The sequence below is a fragment of the Portunus trituberculatus genome, chromosome 22, assembly GCF_017591435.1.
Source record: "Portunus trituberculatus isolate SZX2019 chromosome 22, ASM1759143v1, whole genome shotgun sequence".
In the NCBI taxonomy this organism is placed as follows: Eukaryota; Metazoa; Arthropoda; class Malacostraca; order Decapoda; family Portunidae; genus Portunus; species Portunus trituberculatus.
In genome coordinates this window covers 4,228,199-4,248,910 of record NC_059276.1, presented here as the reverse complement: position 1 = coordinate 4,248,910, position 20,712 = coordinate 4,228,199, and the positions used below count along the sequence as shown (strand labels likewise).

General features: G+C 42.0%; 1 protein-coding gene across 6 annotated transcripts in view; it reads right to left on the bottom strand.

Moving 5' to 3' along the window:
- The window catches only part of LOC123507460 (potassium voltage-gated channel protein Shab-like), a 159,209-nt gene that overhangs the window by 13,530 nt on the left and 124,967 nt on the right, over positions 1–20,712 (bottom strand). For 2 of the 6 annotated variants that reach the window (XM_045260343.1, XM_045260342.1), the window contains exons 5-7: positions 19,366–19,446; positions 16,924–17,031; positions 1,610–2,125 (exon numbers count right to left, since the gene is read on the bottom strand). In XM_045260343.1, the coding sequence (XP_045116278.1) occupies positions 1,610–2,125; positions 16,924–17,031; positions 19,366–19,446 (705 nt within the window). The remainder of the gene's footprint in view (positions 1–1,609; positions 2,126–16,923; positions 17,032–19,365; positions 19,447–20,712) is intronic. The other 4 variants (XM_045260345.1, XM_045260344.1, XM_045260346.1 and 1 more) reach the window with 4 other exon arrangements.

Genomic DNA, 20,712 nt, shown 5'->3' with positions numbered 1-20,712 from the left:
GGAGGGCTTGCACGTCTTCAAAATTCACTACCGTAAATATTCTAATATTCTGAATGGAAGGGACTTGGAGGCTTCAGCGTCACCTCATGAAAAAAATACCAGAACACAACTGACCACGCGCCCACTCCTGAGGTCATGAACTATGGGGCGGGGTGGTGGAGGGGCGTGGGCGGAAGAGGCGGGAAGGCGAGGGAGGGGGAGGGGCGACGGGACTAGGGGAAAGGGAAAAAAGGGAGTGAAAAGTGAGAAAAGGTGGTGTTTTAGGGAGCGTTATGCAGTTCTAAGCACGGAAGGGAGGAGTGTTAATGCTGAGAGGGTTGGGAAAGGAGGATCAGGGAGCGTTCTAAACCTTGAGGCTGAAAAGGGATTCTGAACCTGTGGCAAGGCTTAGGAATGCTACGAAAACCTAGAGCGGGTCGGGGTAAGGCAGTGGATCTATGTAGAGTCTATATGAGGACTTTGAAACGCTGCATAACTTGAAGGAGAAAGTTAGTGAGAGGATCTAAGCCTTGAAAGAGGATCATAAGTAGTTCTGAACCTTTACTATGGGATTAAGAGATGGAAGTGTACAGAAAGAGACGAGAAGAACAAATGAAACACGGATAGGCATAGAGGATCATGAGAATTTAGGCTCAGGGAGGGGCTGTGAACTTTGGGATAGGCTGAGGGGAAGGCTTTTGGTAGGTTCCGCTGACCACACACACACTCACACACACGAAGCACGGTTAAGCTGTCCAAGCAAGAATCGAGAACTTGCGGTAAGCGGGTGGTGAGTAGCAGGAAGCGGCAGAAAGTTCACACTAATAGTAAAGCTGCCACATCGAGACTTCAGAACTTCATTGGGCTACAGTTGCTCGCTCAGTGACCATCTTTTTGTCTCCATTAACTTTGTATTGCTTTATCTCCCCGCCCCTTCTTTATTTTGACTTATTGACTTATTTTTTATTTTATCTCGTCCGCCCTCCCCCTCCTCCCTCCCTTCCTCTATTCCACAACTGTATCCTCAACTTCGGTGCTGAAATAAAAGGCCTGAATTGTGTGGTGACGTAAAGTACGGTTACAAGGTGAGGAACTAAACTGGTGACACAAAAGACGGGTCATGCAGAACACACAGGCATGCACTACTGTTGGGTCGCTCATGAAAACCGCTGTTGTTGTAGGGGATGTCAGTGAGATCATCATCAGAATAATCATCATAACCATCAACTGTCATCATCATATTAGTAGTGGTAGTGGTAATAATAAGAGTAATAGCAGAAGTAGTAGTAGTAGTTGTAGTAGTAGTAATAATAATAATAATCGTAATCATTATCATCATCGCTATCATCATCAGTAGCAGGGAACCACAGGCAGCGTTATGTTCACACACAAATCTCAAGGAGTGACTTTTCAAGTATTTATTGTGGGTCTCCGGGTGAGGCAGGAGAGCCGCTACCGTACAAGGCAAGACTGAGGTCAGACTCTTAATACAAGTTGAGCTGTTTGGGCATGAATCTGGCGACAGTCATTTCAGCAAGGTGTATCTCGCCGACTGCCTGTGTTTTGGGTGTCGTGGGCGTGACGTGGGCGTGAGATGGGCGTGGCAAGATGGTAGATGGAAGGGGCGTACCTCCTGGAAGCGCGCGCGGCGGTGCTTGGGCAGCGGGGAGTCCTGCAGGGAGGAGCGGCTGCTGCCCAACAGGTTGTCGGTGCTGCGCGTGTCGTCGAAGGAGTCGGTGGTGTAGCCCTGCGGCCGGTGCAGGCGGTGGCGCGGCGAGGAGCGCGGCGTGGGCGTGCGGGGCGAGGCCGCTGCCGCCGTCGTCGCCTCCGCCGCCGCACCCGCGCCTGCGCCCGCGCCCGCTGCCGCGCCCGGGGCCTGGTAGCCGTCGGCGTCGAGGGGATTGACGTAGAGGTTGGAGTCTTTGTTGTTGGGCGGGTCGTCGGTGAGGTCAGCCTCCGAGTTGAAGGGGTGGGTGGGGCAGGAGGCGAAGGTGTCTGTTGAGTCCATGGAGGCCAAGTCGTGGCCCATCCCCCCGCCCCCCCGCCCCCCATCCGTGGTCTTAAGCGGCCGCAGCTCTATGGGGAAGGGCGCCTCCGTCACCGGGGCCGGCACCAGGCATTCCGCGTCTATGAACTCCTTGTAGTCCTGCAACCACACCTCCGTCAGCTGCTGGCGCGGCGGGGGAAGGGGCGTGCAGGCGGGACGGCGGGGGACAGGCGGGGGAGGCTGGGGTAGAGGCGCACCACTGGGATGCTGTGGTGGCGGGTTGGGGAGGGGGGTGGCGGTGGATGGTGGTGGTGGTGGTGGTGGTGGTGGTAGTAGTGGTGGTGAAGGATGGATGGGGTGAGTAATGGTGGTGGTGGTGGTGGTGGTGGTGGTGTTGATGATGGTGGTGGTGAGGGAAAGAGACAGCTCAGAGCTCAAGGAACAGAAGGAGCATTGCCAGCCACCACCACGCTCCGGGCAGTGAGGGAGAGCAGCCGCTGGTGAATCAGGAGAACAAGAACAAGAACAAGAACAGCAAGCAAGTCTTTCCTGGTGGGGTGTTGTGGCAAAACTTGTCTTGCGCGCACACAAACCAAAGGAACAAACAAACTCGCGACACAATTACGGCTTCTCCGGCTCCCACAAAAAAACAAACAAGTGAAAAAGGAAGAAAAACAAGAAATCATTAGTACCTTTGCTTATTATTTTGCAACCTAGACTTTTTTGGAGTGAGCGAAAAAAATAGCAATATTAAACGTGCGTCGGTTTGATTAGTGCTGGAAAACTCTGACAAAAAACATTCAGAAATAAGCATGTAAAGAAATCCGGATGCATTTTTTGTGTTAGTTTGAGTGGGCGGTGTGCGGCGGGGCGTGGAGGGAGCGGCGGGCGAAATGAGGTCTATATTAACAAGTGCTCTAGTTATTAGTGCTGAAAAAACTCTTAGAAGACAAAATAAGGGAAAAAAAAAGTCATGTCATTCAAAGCTGCATTATTGAGGCTTAGTTTTGTATATACACAGTGCCGTGTTTTCTTTTTTTATTTTGCTTTTTTTGTTTTTTGACAATTTCATTTCATAGCATTATTAAAAACCAAAAATAAAGAGACCAAAAAGAAAAAAGAAAACAAAACAAACTCGATGAAACGGTGCGGTGTGAAAAAGAAACTAAAACAAAACAGAGTAGATTTTTTTTTCTTTTTTAGGGTTCGTGTCTTTTCTTTTTGGCTAAGCGAGCGGTGAATCGACGCGACATCTTCCGGCCACCTGCAAGTGATGATTGGCTCTCGTTAGTTAGCTGACACCTGGCGCAGTGGTGGTGGTGGTGGTGGTGGTATATTTGGTACAGCAATGATAGCAAAAGTGCGTAAGATTTTGTGTAGTTTAGAAGTAGTGGTGGTGGTTACAGTAGCAGAAATAGTAGTAGTAATAGTAGTAGTAGTAGTAGTAGTAGTAGAAATTTGTTGGCAGTAAAAGAGAGAGAGAAAAGTTTAATGAGGCGTGGAGGAGAGACGGATGCGGTGATAATGGTGGTGGTGGTGGTAGTGGTGGTGGTGATAGTGGTGGTGATGTTGATGGTTGAAATGGTGGTGGGGAATAGATGTGGTGAATGTGGTAGGAATACAAACTAACAAACAAATTAAAAGCCTTGAAAAAAGAAGAAAAAAATGAAAAAGAAAACTAAACGAAGATGATAATAGAAAAAAAAAAAAAAACGTTGACAGTTTATTGAAGACATTTATGAGTGTTTAAATCGACAACTGAACTAAATGTAAATGGAATAAAAGAAGGAGAAATGAGAGTGATAAGGAGGGTGTATTTATTTGCTTGGGTGAGGGGTTGTTAAGACTTCACTAGTATCTAAGGGCCAGTAAGTCATGGTTAGTGTGAAAAAGGCAATATCATCTGACTTGTTGGTCGTTCACTAAAATATTCAAGACCTGTGTGAGACCAAAGCAAAACTCTAAATACATCAAAAGAATTTAACTGTTACTTTATGTATTTATACTTAAAACTTCTTTGTAGTCCTTTATATCAAGAATTTAAACTTACTCGAAAAATATACCAAGTTAGAAAAATGTTATGATTATTGTTTGTTTGAGGTGAGACAAATATCTGGCTGGTTAATTAATATGAGTGTTACTTTAAGAATGACCTAATCTTGCTATTTGGCATAAAAAGGGAGATGGACAACATTATATATGGTATAGAGTCATGGAAACTATTTATTTTGATGGGAGATAAGTTACTAGCTGAATTTATGTGATTGGATACTTTAAAAGAGAATCTAATCCTGTTATCTGCTATAAAAAAGGGACTTAGATAACATTATAGATGGTTTAGGGTCGTGATTCTGAAGGGTGATGGATTGGACACCGGGGGAACTACCTGTAACAAATCCTCATTGTATCTGGGGAGGGAACGAATTATTGAGGCGATTAAAATACTGTGTAGGGGGGAGAGGACGAGTCAAACCTGCAAATTTCATGAGGCAAAAAAAAAAAAAAAGTTAACTGGAGGGGGAAAGATCTCATCAAAATTTATAGCATGAGTGCATTCAAAATTTCATGGCAAATTTCATGGGTGGACAAAAAATGTGTCTTTTGGAGGGACACACTTGGGGCGACTCCATTTTTGTTCTGTGGGGGAGGGAGGGCACGGAGGCACGGAGAGTCACAGTTATCTATATCAAAACATTTATAGTGTGCGGGTCCATTTTACTACTCTGGGGAAGGAAGGGAACTGTTAAATTGTTTGAGGCGAGACCTTAGCAAGACGGCCATTACGGTGAGACAATCAATTACATAGAAATACAATATCAAGTGGAACAGCGAAGGGGAGTTCTAACACCTTGGGGGACAAACATGACAAATTATTCAGAGCAAGTTAAGAAAATAATCGAGGAAAATTAAATTAAGAGTTAAAAGTTAAATAGGAATCGAGTGAGTAAGAACTGCAGTGAGTGAGTGAGTGAGTGGTTGAGTGAGTGAGTGTGAGTGGGGATGGGAATGGGGGGAAGCCAGATGTTGAGAAGGGCTGGAGGAAGGCTTGGAGGAGGCAACATGTAAAAAAATGGGCAAAAGAGAGCTTGGTTTTGGCTCAGGTGATGATGTCAAAACAAAATGTAGAAGGTTGGCGCATATTAGCAGGGAAGAGGGAATCTTGGGATACACCAATATACATATACACACAGTATGAATGTATGTATGTATATTGCTATCCACAAATAACACCACAGCAGGGAGAGATAATGTAAGAAATGTAAAGAAACGCAAGGAACCGCGACATCTGGCAACAAATCCGTGACGTAATCAAGAAGACGACCAATGAGATCTCTTAATTCAAGCAAAATGAATGTTGCCAAATGTCGCCAGACCCTCAACTTCATCGCTCGCTCACATCAACAGCATGGAGGTAACACAGCTCATCTGGCAACACTGAAAAAGTTGACACAGCGTTACCCAGAGATGGGAAAAGCAGCCAGGAAGGGAAAACACAACAGCCACGAACACCATCTGAAGGGAAGAGGGAGGGGAGGGAGGGGGAGGGGGAAGATCCATTGAAACATCATTACTGCTTCATTATCAACGCTTCGAAGCCTCATTTGCGCTACACCTTGTTATCCCGTCGTACCTGAGGGCTTGGTGGGAAGGGGAAGGGGCGTACAGATGGAAAGGACTCAAGAGCGAGTTATTGATAAAGGAAGAAAGAGATTGGTTAAAGAATGGAGAAGTGAACTTTGAAAGGAGTAACTTAAAGGGATATAATATTGAGTCGAGAGGAAAGTAAGTTAAAGTAAATAAAATAACACTCGAAACTGCCTTTGTAATTTTGCTTTTTTACCTCGTTTTGTATCAAGTTTCAGGTGATGATTTATATTGACCGAATTTTGCAGGATCTGTTAAATTGATCTTAATTAGAATAGGTAATGAGAGTTTGAATCTAGCAATAGCAGCATTACCTGTAGTGACCGCGGACTGTTTAAGTGGCAGGTGCGAATGGAATATCATGAGCAAATTCCAGATCACAGGCGCTTGAATGTTTAGGAAGCTGAGATCTATTACCTCCGAGACACACTGCTCAAGATGTTTACTGTGGCTTGCTGATGCTACGACACGGTGCAGCTACTGTGTTCAATTCTACAAGTACAGTCAGAAGCAACTCACTCCCACTGTGTTTCTCAACTTTTATTCCTCAGTCCCATGGTGAATGAATTTGTATGATCAGTACAGTAGAATACGTAAGATTGGAGGTATCAAGCACAGTGGAGAGTGTGACTTATCTGACTTATGACTACTTAGGACCAGTGGATCAAGTACCATATTCTGCTACCCACCTCTACTACTTTCCAAAGGCTCTACATGAAGTAACACGGGTTTTTATAGTGTCTTAATAGTTTCGTTGACAGATTAACAAGATTTCTACTTTTTAACACGAGAAACACTCTTGAAAACCCAGTTAGTCATCTCTGTAGCCTTTGTAAGTAGTCTTAGTGAGAGAGCAAAGCGGGACTGTATCGTGTCGTGTTGGAATGTTTCGTGGTAACTGTAGCAACGGTGTTTCTTGTACGGACAATTCACCCTGTTCTTGCATTCTTCGGAGCAACAAGGATTTTTTGGAACTTTTAGTCAATCAATCAATCCAATCAGTCAATCAATATTCATGAGATTCCTCGCCTCATGTGCAGTTGGCTCAAAGTCATGTCACGAATCCAATTGACTGTCCATACGAATAGAAACTAACACGAATTAAGGAAATGCTTATGCGATTAAAAAGATTCAGAACTAGGACTGGTGAACACTTGGGTAATATTGATTTTACGTACTTTTATGGAGCATTTTCTGTCATCACTTTATAGCACAACTGTACATCCGAGTCACACTACAGGTGGTCTCTAAACACGGTCTCTACACACCTCTACGCTACCTGGTGTGAGTTCAGGTGGTCGTGTCTCACCTGCTATTGACCGCCACCAGCTGAAAACGTCACGTGTTGCAGTGTTGATAGGCATTCCTCTCTTTACGCAATACAAAGCTATTCGTGTTACTCCGGAATGTAATTGTCTTGAAAATACCTCCTACTTCAGAAATCATTAATATTGACAGTTTCTTTACGTTTGCATTGCGTGAAAAATACACATTATCTTGTTTACTGGTATGATTTTTTTTTCAGTTATTGCGTAAAAAGGAGTGACCCACGTAAAGAAAACAAGATGTGGTGTTGTGGGTGCTTAGGAGGTGCGGCAGGGTGTGTGTGTGTGTGTGTGTGTGTGTGTGTGTGTGTGTGTGTGTGTGTGTGTGTGTGTGTGTGTGTGTGTGTGTGTGTGTGTGTGTGTGTGTGTGTGTGTGTGTGTCTGTGGCTGTGTGTGTGGTTGTGTATGGCTGTGTAAGAATAACATGAAGGTATTTAAGTGAAATGGCATTGAAATCTGAGCTTGAGTTAGAATATCTTCAGAAACTATGTTGGAGACTGAAATGGAGTCATGCTGAGATGTTGAAATGGAGTCATGTGGAAATGTTTGTGAGTGGAATAAGGGCTGGAAGGGACTGGTCAGGGTGTGGTGTCAAGGTTAAAAACTCTCTAGGATGTAGTTGTGAGTAGGGTGGGGCTGTTTTATGTGCTGACACGATGTCACGAACACACTAATCTTGGCGTAGGTGTTTTGTTACCTGACACACGTGCATTGTAACTCTCCAACCTCAAAATGGCTTCACCCTATGATTATTTCGCAAATTCCTGTCTTATTTAAACGTGTGGGGTCTCGTGTACTTTTACCAACAATTAAAAAAGCTCGAATTTGTGAGACATCTGTTTATTTGTTACGTAAATATGGGGGTGTTTGGTAGAAATGTACAATATCTCTTGCTTTTATACGTACTAATCAATCTTGTGTTACAACCAAAGAAATCTAGAATTTTTTACAATAATGATTTATTTTTTATGTCAGACTCACGTGATCTGTTATTGTCTTTTGATGGGAGCATAAAAGAAGCTTAAATTCAAACGTTAAGTGAATCTAATTTTATATTCCTATAAAAAAAAATCAAGAAATTTTGAGATAACGATTGAGTTCTATGTAATACATGTAATCTGACATATGTTTTGGTAACTCTGGAGAAGTCGCTTAGTTTGAAACACCAGCGAGTGTACCCCCATAAGTTCTAAAGCAATGGCTTATTTGCATATATAAAACCCTTGTAATGTTTATGCTTGGACAGGAATGTACGAGTCATAAAGCAAGACACGAGCACGTGAGTCAGCGAGGCAGCGAGGGGAGGAGCATCGCAGTGACAGTGTTATCAAGCTCGCGTGTCCCTGGGTAGCAAAATTACTGCGCCAGTGTTCGTGACACCCAGTCTAGTGCCTCTACCTGCCCTGGTGTCCTACTGCCTGAGGGAAAGGTGGGGAGGGGGAACGTTGTGTCCTACACACACACACACACACACACACACACACACACACACACACACACACACACACACACACACACACACACACACACACACACACACACACACACACACACACACACACACACACACACACACACACGTGTCATCTCCACACTATTACGCATTACTAACAAGGTGGTACGGTTAATCCTATTTAAAAAAACTAATTAATTATCACTAATACGCATTGCAGTAACCAATAACAGGCTGAAATCTAATTACTGGCTGCAAACAACACGCCCATATCATGTTTTTTATTCACTGTGGCGCCAGGTGTTATGGCCACTCAGGAGTGTAATTAATCTAGCGTCACTAACTACCTGCAACTACTGAAAGCATTACAGTAGCACGTTAAATCAGGCTTAGTTAGCGCCCGTCCCTCGCACTAGTCCCACCTCTGCGGCAGGAGAGAGGGAGAGGGAGGGAGTGAGGTGGAGAGAGGGAGGAAGGCACTTGATAATTCACTTCTTTTCACTTGTTTGTAATTAACAACAAAGGAATGTCTTTCTTGATTTAAGTGATTCATAAGTTCTGTACTCGTTCACTACAGTCTAAGTTCAGTCTATTGATTCACTGCCAAGTTACTCTCATATTCAATTCACTTTCTTTGCATTCTTTCCTTCACTCTAGTATTTTTGCTTTGCACGCTTTTAATTAAGGTGGAATTTTGTCATGCTATTTTGAATTATTACTATTTTATTGTTCAAACTCGCTATTTTGTTTCATATTTGATTTATTCCTCCTTTCTCTACTTCATCGCTTTACTTTATTTATTTCAAGTTTAATATCCTGCTATTCTACAGATACATTCTTGTTAAGTGGGTGTTTTATATTTCTTTACCTACAGTACAATCGTTGTCAATTATGTCCAGCTGCCCAAACTATTGATGTCATGCTCTTGAAAATTAATAAAAAAGTGGCACCTGGCAATTATCTCAACATATTTAAATTTTTTGGTCTTCATAAGGCTCTTAATATAAAGAAATTCATTACTTTTCATCTGTACTAATTTCATATTATATTATTTAAGAAAGGCGCTGGCGAAGGTTGATATCAAGAGAAAGGAAGAAAGTAAAAGCTCCGTTAAAAGTGCAAGATACTGAAATTACACTGAAATTGAAACAAAAAACCTTAAAAAATCAGGATTCTATGGAACTGCACTGGACTTAATAATGAAAGAAAAAAAAACCTATTAAACTCGGCAGACTATGAAAACACACTGGACTTAAAGAAAAGGAATAAAAAACAAAACAAAACAAAGATGCCAGACACTATAAAAACACGCTTAACTTGAAATAGAGACTAAAAATGATGAATTGCACTAAACTCTCTCAAAACCTCCTGGACCCATTGACTTCATGGCATCAGTAACTGGGGCGGCTGTACATATATTGACCTGCCTCCTGTCACGACCCCGCCCCGTCCAGCCAGGGATAGGAGGCGGCAGTTGGGAGTCTGTCATTACTGTGTGCGCTGCAGGTCGGTCAGGCGTGCAGGGGGGGGAGGTAAGGGAAGGGTCTGCCGTGTGATGTCTTAATCTCTATGGGAAGGGTAAATTTTGTTCTTAATTTGGGTTTCTTTCGTTTGTTTTGTGACTTTTCACCGTCTTGAGTCAAATTTTGAATTGTGGTTTGCCTTAGGACTCCGATGGTTAAATTTTTTGTTTCTTTTACAATTGTGATTTTTTTTGTGTGTGTGTGTTTGCATTTTGAAGGATGATTTGTACCTCTTGGCTTTCATCGCTTTGATTTTTGAGTTTTTGTTAGTTTATTTCGGTTTGAATGTTTTCTCCGACTCAAATCCAATGTAACGATTTGTATTTGTTGATATGTTTTTTTCTAGATTTACTTGAAGAATTTACGTTTTGTATTCCTATTTCTATTTAAAGAATGAAAAATTACTTCGTTGATTTGAGTAAAGCCGAGGATTATTGTTATTATTATTACTATTATCATTATTGTTATTATTATTGTTATTATTATCATTATTATTATCATTACTGTTATTTATAATTTTTAACATTGTAATCTTTAGCTGGCGAATCAATCATTGTATTTTTGTGTTTTATTTCTTTTTCCGGGGAGAGAAATTACAAACACCCAAAAATTCACTTACTTTTTACAGGTTTTGATTTAATTGTATTCACTTTTATGTTAATGAATATTTATTGAAATTTTCATAACCTATTTCTTTCCAATGGTCCTTTTTTGAATTTGGGAAAACGGTATTGATTTTTTCCTACTTTCTTACATACTTTTTGTACTTTTTATGTTTTTTTTCTTTTGGCGCCGAAAAAAAAAGTTCCAAATTGAAGTAAACAAGAGGCAGGAGTGTTGATTGGCCAGTCCGGTGGTGACGTCACAGATTATCAACCAATGAGAGTGAGTGAGGGAGGAAGCAACACACACACACACACACACACACACACACACACACACACACACACACACACACACACACACACGCAAAAACCAATCGAAAAAAAAGGTGAAAAAACAATAGAACGACGATTAATAGCATAGAATATTAGTGACACAAAAAACGGATATCATTGGCAAAGAAAACGAGAGCTGGTGGCATAGAAGTAAACGAATGTTAGTCACACAGAAAACGAAGATTAATTGTGATATAGAGAAAACGGGAATAAGTGACAAATAGAAAATGGACATAACCAGACAGAGACACATGGTGGGGTGGTTGGGAGATCAACACACGCACACATAGAAACACGCACACACACGCACACGCACGCAAATGTAAACACACACACGCACACACGGTCGTGCAGGATAGCGGAGTCCCCGATCAGAGTGAGCCAAAGAAAATGGGAACCGAGTAGTAGGTTTTCTAGTGTGGTTAGAGGTTGCCAACTTTCCATAGTAGAAGCGAAGACCAAAGAAGATGAAAAAATGAGGGAAAATAATGAGGTTAATTGAAAGAAAAACTTGCTTAGGAACACTCAGAGGAACACAAAGTCATTAGCAGTGAAATAAACAAAGAAAATGGGGAACGGGGATGGGAGGGCTTAGGGGGGAAGGAAAATGATAGAAAAAAAGGAAAACTAAAATAGAAAGTGTAAACAAAATAAGGAGATGAAGGGAAGGGAAGACAAAAGGGTAGGAAGAAGGGAAAATAGAGGCAGATTAAGGAAAATAGTGTTTAAAATGTCAAAAATGTCAAAAATCTAAACTTTAAGCTCAAAAACTTCACACAAAAGAACAATAAAGAATAAAAGAAGAAATGGGAAAGAACAGCAGATAAATGAGAAAAAATGAAAAAAATAATGAAAAATCGAAAGATGAAAGGAATTAGAAAAAAAGAGAAAAATGTAAAAAAAGAAAATAAAGGACGAAAGGGAGAATAATGGACAGACTATGAAACGGGGGAGAAAAAGGAATGGAAAAGGAGAAAATGTTGATGAAAATAAGAAGAAAGAAGAAGAAAGGGAATAGAGGATGAAAGGAACAAGAAAAGAACGAAAAATACAAATCGAGGAAGAAGAGCAGTGAAAGAAAACAAACGAGAGTAGAAAAGGAGGAAGGAAAAGGGAAAAGAAAAGAAAAAAAAGGAAGAAAACAAGACAAGTAATGAAAGAGACGAGAAAAGGGAACAGGATGAAATAAACAAGAGAAAAAAGGAGAAACAAAACGAAGAAAGAGAAATGAAAGAGGCGTCACAGGGAAGGAAGAGAAAAGTGAAGAGAAAGAGAGAGACAAGAAAGAAAACAGAATGAAATAAACAAGATAGAAAATGAAAAAATGAACAAAAATAAAGGAAAATGAAAGATGCGTCATAGAAAACGGAAAGAGAAAGGGAGAAACAAGAAAGGAAACAAAATGAAACAAAAAAGAAAGAAAACGAAACACAAATCAAAAGGAAACGAAATATTGAAGGAGCGATGAAGAGAAGAAAAAGGGATGGAGGGAAGATAGGGGTGGGGAGGGGGAGGGAGGGAAAAAAAGGCGGGTAAACTCAGGAAAACAGTAACTCACCCGACTCACCTTAGTGCAAACTAATGGAGCGATACAAAGTCACTTAGGAAAAATAATTTGTTACGATGAAGGCTGTGAACGTAGCGGGATATGTTCACTCTCGGCCACTTCTCCTCCCTCCTCCTAGAAAAAATGAGCAACGCTATCACCAGAGGGCTCCATCTACACCCTCTCTCCTCTTCCATCTCCCCTTCTCCTTCTCCTCCTCTTCCTCCTCCTCTTCAGTCTCCTTATACCTCCCTACCTCCTATTTTTTTTTTCCCTATATCAAGTTTTGTCTCTATTTTTCCTCCTGGTGTTAGTTCTTCCTCACCTCTTGTCTCCTTTTTCTTCTTTCTCCTTCATCTTCATCTTCTCTTTCGTTTTCTCAGTCTTGTTCCTATTCATCATTCATTCATTCTCCTCTCCTTTTCTCTGCCTTCTCCTCCTCCTTTTTTTTCGTCTTGGTCACTGTCTTTGTCTTCGTCTGCGTCTGCGTCTGCGTTTCCTCCTCCTCCTCCTCCTCCTCCTCCTCCTCCTCCTCCTCCTCCTCCTCCTCCTCCTCCTCCTCCTCCTCCTCCTCCTCCTCCTCCTCCTCCTCCTCCTCCTCCTCCTCCTCCTACTCTTCCTTCTCTTCCTCCTCCTCCTCCTCCTCCTCCTCCTCCTCCTCTTCCTTCTCTTCCTCCTCCTTCTAACGAAATTCAGGGACAGACTTGGGCTTTTCTCCTTCTCTTCCTCCCTCTACCTACGTCCTCCACACACACACACACACACACACACACACACACACACACACACACACACACACACACACACACACACACACACACACACGTTCAAAGTCCCTCACCAGTCTAAAGGTGACTAACCCTCAGCTTCTTGTCATCCACTTATTTTCATCCACTTGTCATCCAATCCACACACCTCCACCTTAACTAACCAGCTGTTCGTCACGCCAGGTATTTGCCACACCTGTTTAACCTGCCACTCGTCTCCCTACACACCTGACACTCTCTCAGATCTATTCGTCTCTCTCCTTCCTTTATGTTTTCTTCACCTCTCTGGTCTCGTGGTAAGGTTTCTGTACAAGGAGGGTGTTTTATGGGGATCTGTTAGTGTTTCTAGTGTATGCGAGTGTGTGTGTGTGTGTAGAGGGAGGTAGGGAATGGTACAAGGGAGGGTGTGATAGATATGTGCATGGTTTAATGACATATGACATCCTTCCACACACATACGCACTGACTCCCACCAATTTGTTTCTACTTATTCGCCATCACTCATCGTATAATTGGCAACACGACAGAAGCAGCAGCAGCAGCAGGAGGAGGAGGAGGAGGAGGAGGAGGAGGAGGAGGAGAACTGTTACTCTTTCATACTGTATCAGGAATGTAATAATGAAAAGAACATGAGAAGGAAAAGGAAAATAAAAGAAAATGAGGTGAGAGGTTGAAGAGTAGGAAAAAGATTGAAGATAAGTAGGTAGTTAATAGAAGAAAAGTAGAAAGAAAATACAAATGAATACCAGAAGAGGAAGAAAAAAAGAAGAGTAATGCGAGGAAAAGAAATGAATAAAAGGAGGTTAAAACAAATAGTTAAAGAAAGAGAAGAGGAAAAGGAAGATAAAAGCAGAGAGCAATAAGACAAAAAAAAAAGGACATGGAAGAAGAAATATAATGAATAAGTAGACAAAGAAGAAAAGGAAGAAGAAAGAATAGTAACAAGAATCTTCCCTAACATTCACACTTGAAAAAATTTGAATCACGGGACAAACATAAACAAGTCCTTCGATTATCTCAAGATGCAAGTGAGGGAGAAGAGGAGGGAGAGAGGGAGAGGTGAGGGGCAGGTGCAAGTGAGAGGGAGAGGTGAGGAATGTAAAGAAAGGTGGTGGTGGTGGTGGTGGTGGTGGTGGTTGATACGGAAATAATTCTAGTGTTTTTCCTTGTGTGTCTTTAATATCTTAAACACAGACATACAAGTTAGACACACACACACACACACACACACACACACACACACACACACACACACACACACACACACACACACACATTTCGAGATATAGATTACCCTGAGTTCTTAGTAATTCTCTCTCTCTCTCTCTCTCTCTCTCTCTCTCTCTCTCTCTCTCTCTCAAAAAGTAACACTGTCGTACTTTTGGGAGAGCCACGTACGAGAGAGAGAGAGAGAGAGAGAGAGAGAGAGAGAGAGAGAGAGAGAGAGAGAGAGAGAGAGAGAGAGAGAGAGAGAGAGAGAGAGAATGTGTCAAGTGTTTGTCATTAGTTGCAATTTTTTTTAAGATTTTTAATGTTGACAGAATTATGAGAGAGAACAAGAAGTAGAAGTAAACACACACACACACACACACACACACACACACACACACACACACACACACACACACACACACACACACGTACCAAGACACTTCAAAGCAAAGGCACAAAATCCACCCACCTCTCTCTCTCTCTCTCTCTCTCTCTCTCTCTCTCTCTGGCACAGTAATTTCCCTCTTGTCTCTCTTTTTAGCACACTTCCTCTCTCTCCTTTGTTGGTCGACACGTGGCGCGCAGACTTCCTTGGTATGTAGAAGCCGTAGATGCTTGCTTCCCTACCCCCCGCAGACACACACACACACACACACACACACACACACACACACACACACACACACACACACACACACACACACACACACACACACACACACACACACTCGGTTAGTTATATTTGTTCATTCGTTAACAGAAAAATATTTGAGAGAAAGGATAAAAGGAAGGAAGGAAGGAAGAAAGGAAAGAAGGAAGGATGGGAAGAACGTTGGGACGGAAGAGATAAAAGGAGAAATAGAGGAAGGGAAAGGAGAAAGGGAGATAAAACAGAAAAGAGGGAGAAAAACATTTAGAAAGAGACAAAAGAAGGAAGGAATGAGAGAAGCAATGGACGAATGGATAGAGAAGAAAGAGAATTAAGAAAACAAAGGAAGAAGGAGAAAATGAAGAGGGTATTAGTCATATGTCAGTTACAAGATGGCTGTCAACACACACACACACACACACACACACACACACACACACACACACGTCAAAGGAAACAAGAGACAGTGGACAATTTAGGAAGCAATACCAGTAGAGGAAATAGAAGCGCGCAAGTACAGACAGTAGAGCGAAGTGTTGGCGGCAATACAGTGTTACAGTGACGAGTGACGGACGAGGAAAGGAAAGCCAGTGAAGGAAACAACAACAATAACACAAGCGATTGGTTTTTGTTGTGGTGGTGATGTCACGTTTTCTTTGTCACATTCTCTCTCTCTCTCTCTCTCTCTCTCTCTCTCTCTCTCTCTCTCTCTTCTTCTTCTTCTTCTTCTTCTTTTCTCTGCCCTTCTTTGTTTCTCCCATTGTTTCTTTTTTGTTGTCTCATTGTTCTGTGCCCCTCGTCTCTCTCTCTCTCTCTCTCTCTCTCTCTCTCTCTCTCTCTCTCTCTCTCTCTCTCTCTCTCTCTCTCTCTCTCTCTCTCTCTCTCTCTCTTTGAGGAGTGAGTCGCCTCGTGCAGTGATGGTGAAAACAATAATAATAATAATAATAATAATAATAATAATAATAGCAGCAGCAATCAATCAGGCACACTCTCCACACATCCTGGCAAAGGTGCGAGTTATCATCATCATCATCATCATCATCATCATATTTTACCTGCACATACTTAAGACTCTCCAAAGTTGATCTCTTGAAAAGTGTCGTAGGGGCGAACTTTCAATGCCGGAAGCTCTCTGGCTCTGTCTCTGTCCCTCTGGGGTATAAAGAGACAGTACCTCGCTGTGGCACAAGGCAGCAGCACCACCACCACCAGCACAGGCCCTCACACAACACACACACTCATACACTACCTTACCACCGCTAGCGCCTCAGCACCTATCCTTACCAGCGTCTGTCTACTAAACGCGGTGAGGTCCTGACAAGCCCATATGCTAATCAAGGGTGTTGGTGCCTCTGGGTTTAAAGGGACCATTGGGGGTTTGATTGGTGAGCTGGTGAGTGACTGGCGTACGCTCACATACACACGTTCACATTCATGGTGGTGTGTGTGTTTAGAGGCGTGAGGTGGAGGAAGGATTATATAAGAGTGTCTCGTGTGTGTGTGTGTGTGTGTGTGTGTGTGTGTGTGTGTGTGTGTGTGTGTGTGTGTGATGTGCGTCCTCTAAGTGTCTTCCTGTGTACAGAGGGTAAGGAGGTGCCCGTATGAAGTAAGTTACGGTCACAACTTTTCACTAGCTGGCGTGGAGTGGAGTGGAGTGGAGTGGAGTGTGAAGGAGCGGTGGACTCCCTGAACACTGGACGGAATGAAAGTGAAGGGGCGTGAGTGACGGTGGAGGAGGTGGAGGAGGTGGAGGACTGCAGTGGAAGAGGGAAGTGGGTGAACCTACAATACACACAGGGGAAAGAGAACATGTACCCTTACGTGGGGAGATGGAGTAGTAGAGAGAGAGAGGGACAGAGACAGAGTGGGATGCCCGGTGCAACTTTGCCGCCTGCCTACCTTGTTGAACACACTGGGAGGGGACTCGGAGGCAAGGTAGCGGCTACTCGGGCCCTCAGGCTCTGTGCTGTTACCGCTGAGCTGCCCCGTCGTTTGTTCCGTCGCGTCCTAGTGGAGGAGGAGGATTGTCGAGCTGGTGCGTAATAAAGGACATGAACATTTAGGGGGACGGGTTCAGTGGCTCAGTGACAGTATCCACCAAGGACATCGACGTCCCTGGGAAGGCAGACGCGGTGCCCAGGGACTTGACACGAGACAACGAAGGTCAGGGCACGAGTGGCATAACGAAAAACTGACGAAGGGCCAAGCGAGAACTGAAGGGAATTTTTTTGGGAATTCAAGGGACGATTAAGACGAGAAAGACGGTCACGTTTTCACACACGCACGCACGCACACACACGCCGCCAGGAGTGGAAGGAGGTGTACAGTAGACAAGGACACACACACGTAGTCTTGAGCAGTACATCAGGAAGCCACATTAACATAGAATACAGTGCTCAGGTGACGCCGTTTCTCCACACTGATCTTGTCTGGGTTAGTATGGATCGTCATGGAGGCAGTGCAGTACATTGAACACATTAAGTAACACAGAAAGAAAAACTGAGGCACCAAATGATACAGTGAACCGAAGAACATCAAAGTAACACCAAGAGAAGATAGAGAAAGAGAATTCAGTATAATGAGTGGGATAATCAAAGGGACTTGTTCACTAATCGTATTCACCTTGACTGATATCCATCCCCTATAAGGAAAAGGTTCTAAAGAGGGTTCAGGACAGGAGGTTTCGGGGCTTCGTTCGTAAGAGTGAAGTGTTTCGAAACACGGAAGAGGGAGATAAAAAGATAAAAAGGAGATAACGTAAAGGGAGATAGAGGTATAAGGCGTCGGTTTCTTTCAAGTTAGGTAGTATTTAAAGGGTTCAAAGGGTGCCCTCTATTGTCCCCTCCCTCCCTCCCTCCTTCCCTCCCTTTATTCCTATTTCTTTTTTTCTCTTTTCCTTTTTCATTCCTTCCTTCCTTCCTTCCTATCCTTCCCCTCCTCCTTGACCTTGGGAGAAAACAGACACGCATACAGAGAGAGAGAGAGAGAGAGAGAGAGAGAGAGAGAGAGAGAGAGAGGAGAAATACTTAATCGACATAACAAGGAATTTGGTCATTTTTTTTATTTACTTAAAACTTTAATAATCAACTGAGCTACTGGCTTTCTTTTTATGACAGAGAAAAAATACCTCTGTTCTTTGTTCTTTATTGTTGCTGATTGTTCTTTTGTCCAACTGGCACCGAACACACTCGAACAGAATCTGAATGTATGAACAGTCAATACTCTAAGTCCTGAACACATTTCCCTCACACACTTCTATCTTTTAACCCTCCCTTCGTAACTATACCATTACTGTCAACAATATAACACTAGACTAAATTTTCATAACCCTTTCATTAATTCTACTACCTAAACACACCTGAATGAATATAGAAACCTTGCACAGTCCAGGATAAAAGATATATTTACTTCTCTCTCTTAGTTACTTCCTTTACCCTTAATTCTCACCCACCAGCATTATAACCAGACAAAGGGCAAGATTCTAAGGACTTGAGAGGTCTTTGGGCTAAAAAATAGGAGCTAAGTAGTGGAGGAAGTGTGGAAAGGTACATGACTTTCTTCCAAGGCTGTACGTGGAAAGGAATGTGCTTGAAATGTTTTATGAATCTTGAATGCTGCTTTGCGTGGTGGCTATGTGTGTTTGGAGAGAGAGAGAGAGAGAGAGAGAGAGAGAGAGAGAGAGAGAGAGAGAGAGAGAGAGAGAGAGAGAGAGAGAGAGAGGGGGAAGGGTTACGTGAGTTCCATTGTTTGCAAGTAAGTTTTCGTCATTAATTACTCTTGTGGTGCGTGAATGTTGTGTTGAGAGAGAGAGAGAGAGAGAGAGAGAGAGAGAGTATTGAATTGCTAGTTCGTGTATGATACAAGAAAAAAATCGTATAAAAATTAAATATCTTTATTAATGATAGTATTGTTATTATTATTACGTATTAATTGTTGTTGTTGTTATTATTATTATTATTATTATTATTATTATTATTATTATTATTATTATTATTATTATTATTATTATTATTATTATTGTTATCATTATTATTATTATATATTTCAAGTGTGTTATATAGATAGATAGATCATTGACACAAATCGTCTTTAGATTCACCAGTACTATCATCAAAGCCCAAGACAACCTAACCAATAATACACCTTGACATGAAACCCTTTGAACACTTCTCAAGCCTACAAAAAACCTTAAGTCTCTACAACAACACCAAAGAATCTTTAAAATCAATAATAGCATGTTCGGTGCCAGCGTAGAGAGAGAGAGAGAGAGAGAGAGAGAGAGAGAGAGAGGGAGAGGGAGAGGGAGAGGGGGTTGAGGGGTACGGGAGGGTGATAAAGTACCTTGGTTGAGCAAAAACAACAGTCGACCTCATTAACAGTGTCACCAAGAGCCAGGAGATGCCGTTGTTTTCTCTTCAACTCCTAGAAGAGGCAGAGAATGGGAAAGACACGCCAGTTAACCGAGAGAAAATGGGTGAGAGAGCTGGAGGAGGGACGGAACACTCACTGAGAGGAGAGAAAGGGGAGTTAAGTTAGCGGAGTGAGTGCTGGCGGGAAGAAAACGAGGACCAGGGAGATGTGGGAAGAAAAAAACGTAAGAGGACTAGAAGATAAATAAAAGAGTCTCTTGGGGTAGTGTTAAAGAAAATGGGTTGTAGAGTGAGAAGTTGTGAGTGTTGCGTCATGTGGTTAAGAAATGGTGGAGGAAGTGATGGGTGACTGTGAGGGAGGCAAGGAGTTTCATTATACGAGATATGAATGGCAGGAAAATATATAGGTATTATTTGGGGTTAAACAAAAGGTGGGAGTGGTTTTTTAGGAGATAGTAAGACTGAAATCTACTTTAATGGCATAACTGACTGAAATTAGTGATTGATTTGTTTTTAGAAGAATAATCATAAGTTTTTTTTAATTAATTGATTAGACACAAATGGGTATTGATAAAGATTAGATTAGAGGAACCGGAAAACTGTTGATATTTAGAAAGAATGTGAGAAAAATAGATAAAAGGAAAAGTCTGTTTACTTATTACTATGAAAGTTAGGAGAGAGTGAATGAAAGGGTGCTAATTAGGAAAAAAAAGTTTATGTAAAAGTTTCGTTCAAAGAAAGAAATATAATGAAAAGTAAATATCGGATAAGTCTCGTTCAAAGAAAATTATCAATAAATTTTGTATGAAATATGAAGAATGGAATGAGAAAAATTGAAAGAATTAAAGTAGGGACATAAGAAGTAAATATGATAACATGAATATGAATATAAATGAAATTACTTGCAAATGACATGTAAACGTTCAGAAAAAAAAAAAAAAATTGGAACACAGAGAAAATATCATGAAAAGTTAAATATGTGATGATAATTCCAGCTTGGTTTTATGTGGATTAAGTTTACACGCTTACTATGAGGATTATTTACAATTGGATCGGGGAACTTTCATTTCGGACATCACCTACGCTCAATATTAATCACAAAACTTCAAAGCAAGACATTTAGATCGTTCAAATATATGCATGTAAAGATTTCCATATGAAGATTACGTGTTTGACTCCATTTAGTGCCCCAAAAGATCTGATTTTGTTTTATTTTCTATTTAGTATTTGTTTATATTTACATTTAACCGATTCATTAAAATTCCAGTTCCCAGATCCGTGATTCTAGAGCGACAGGAATAGACGGATTATTTGAGCG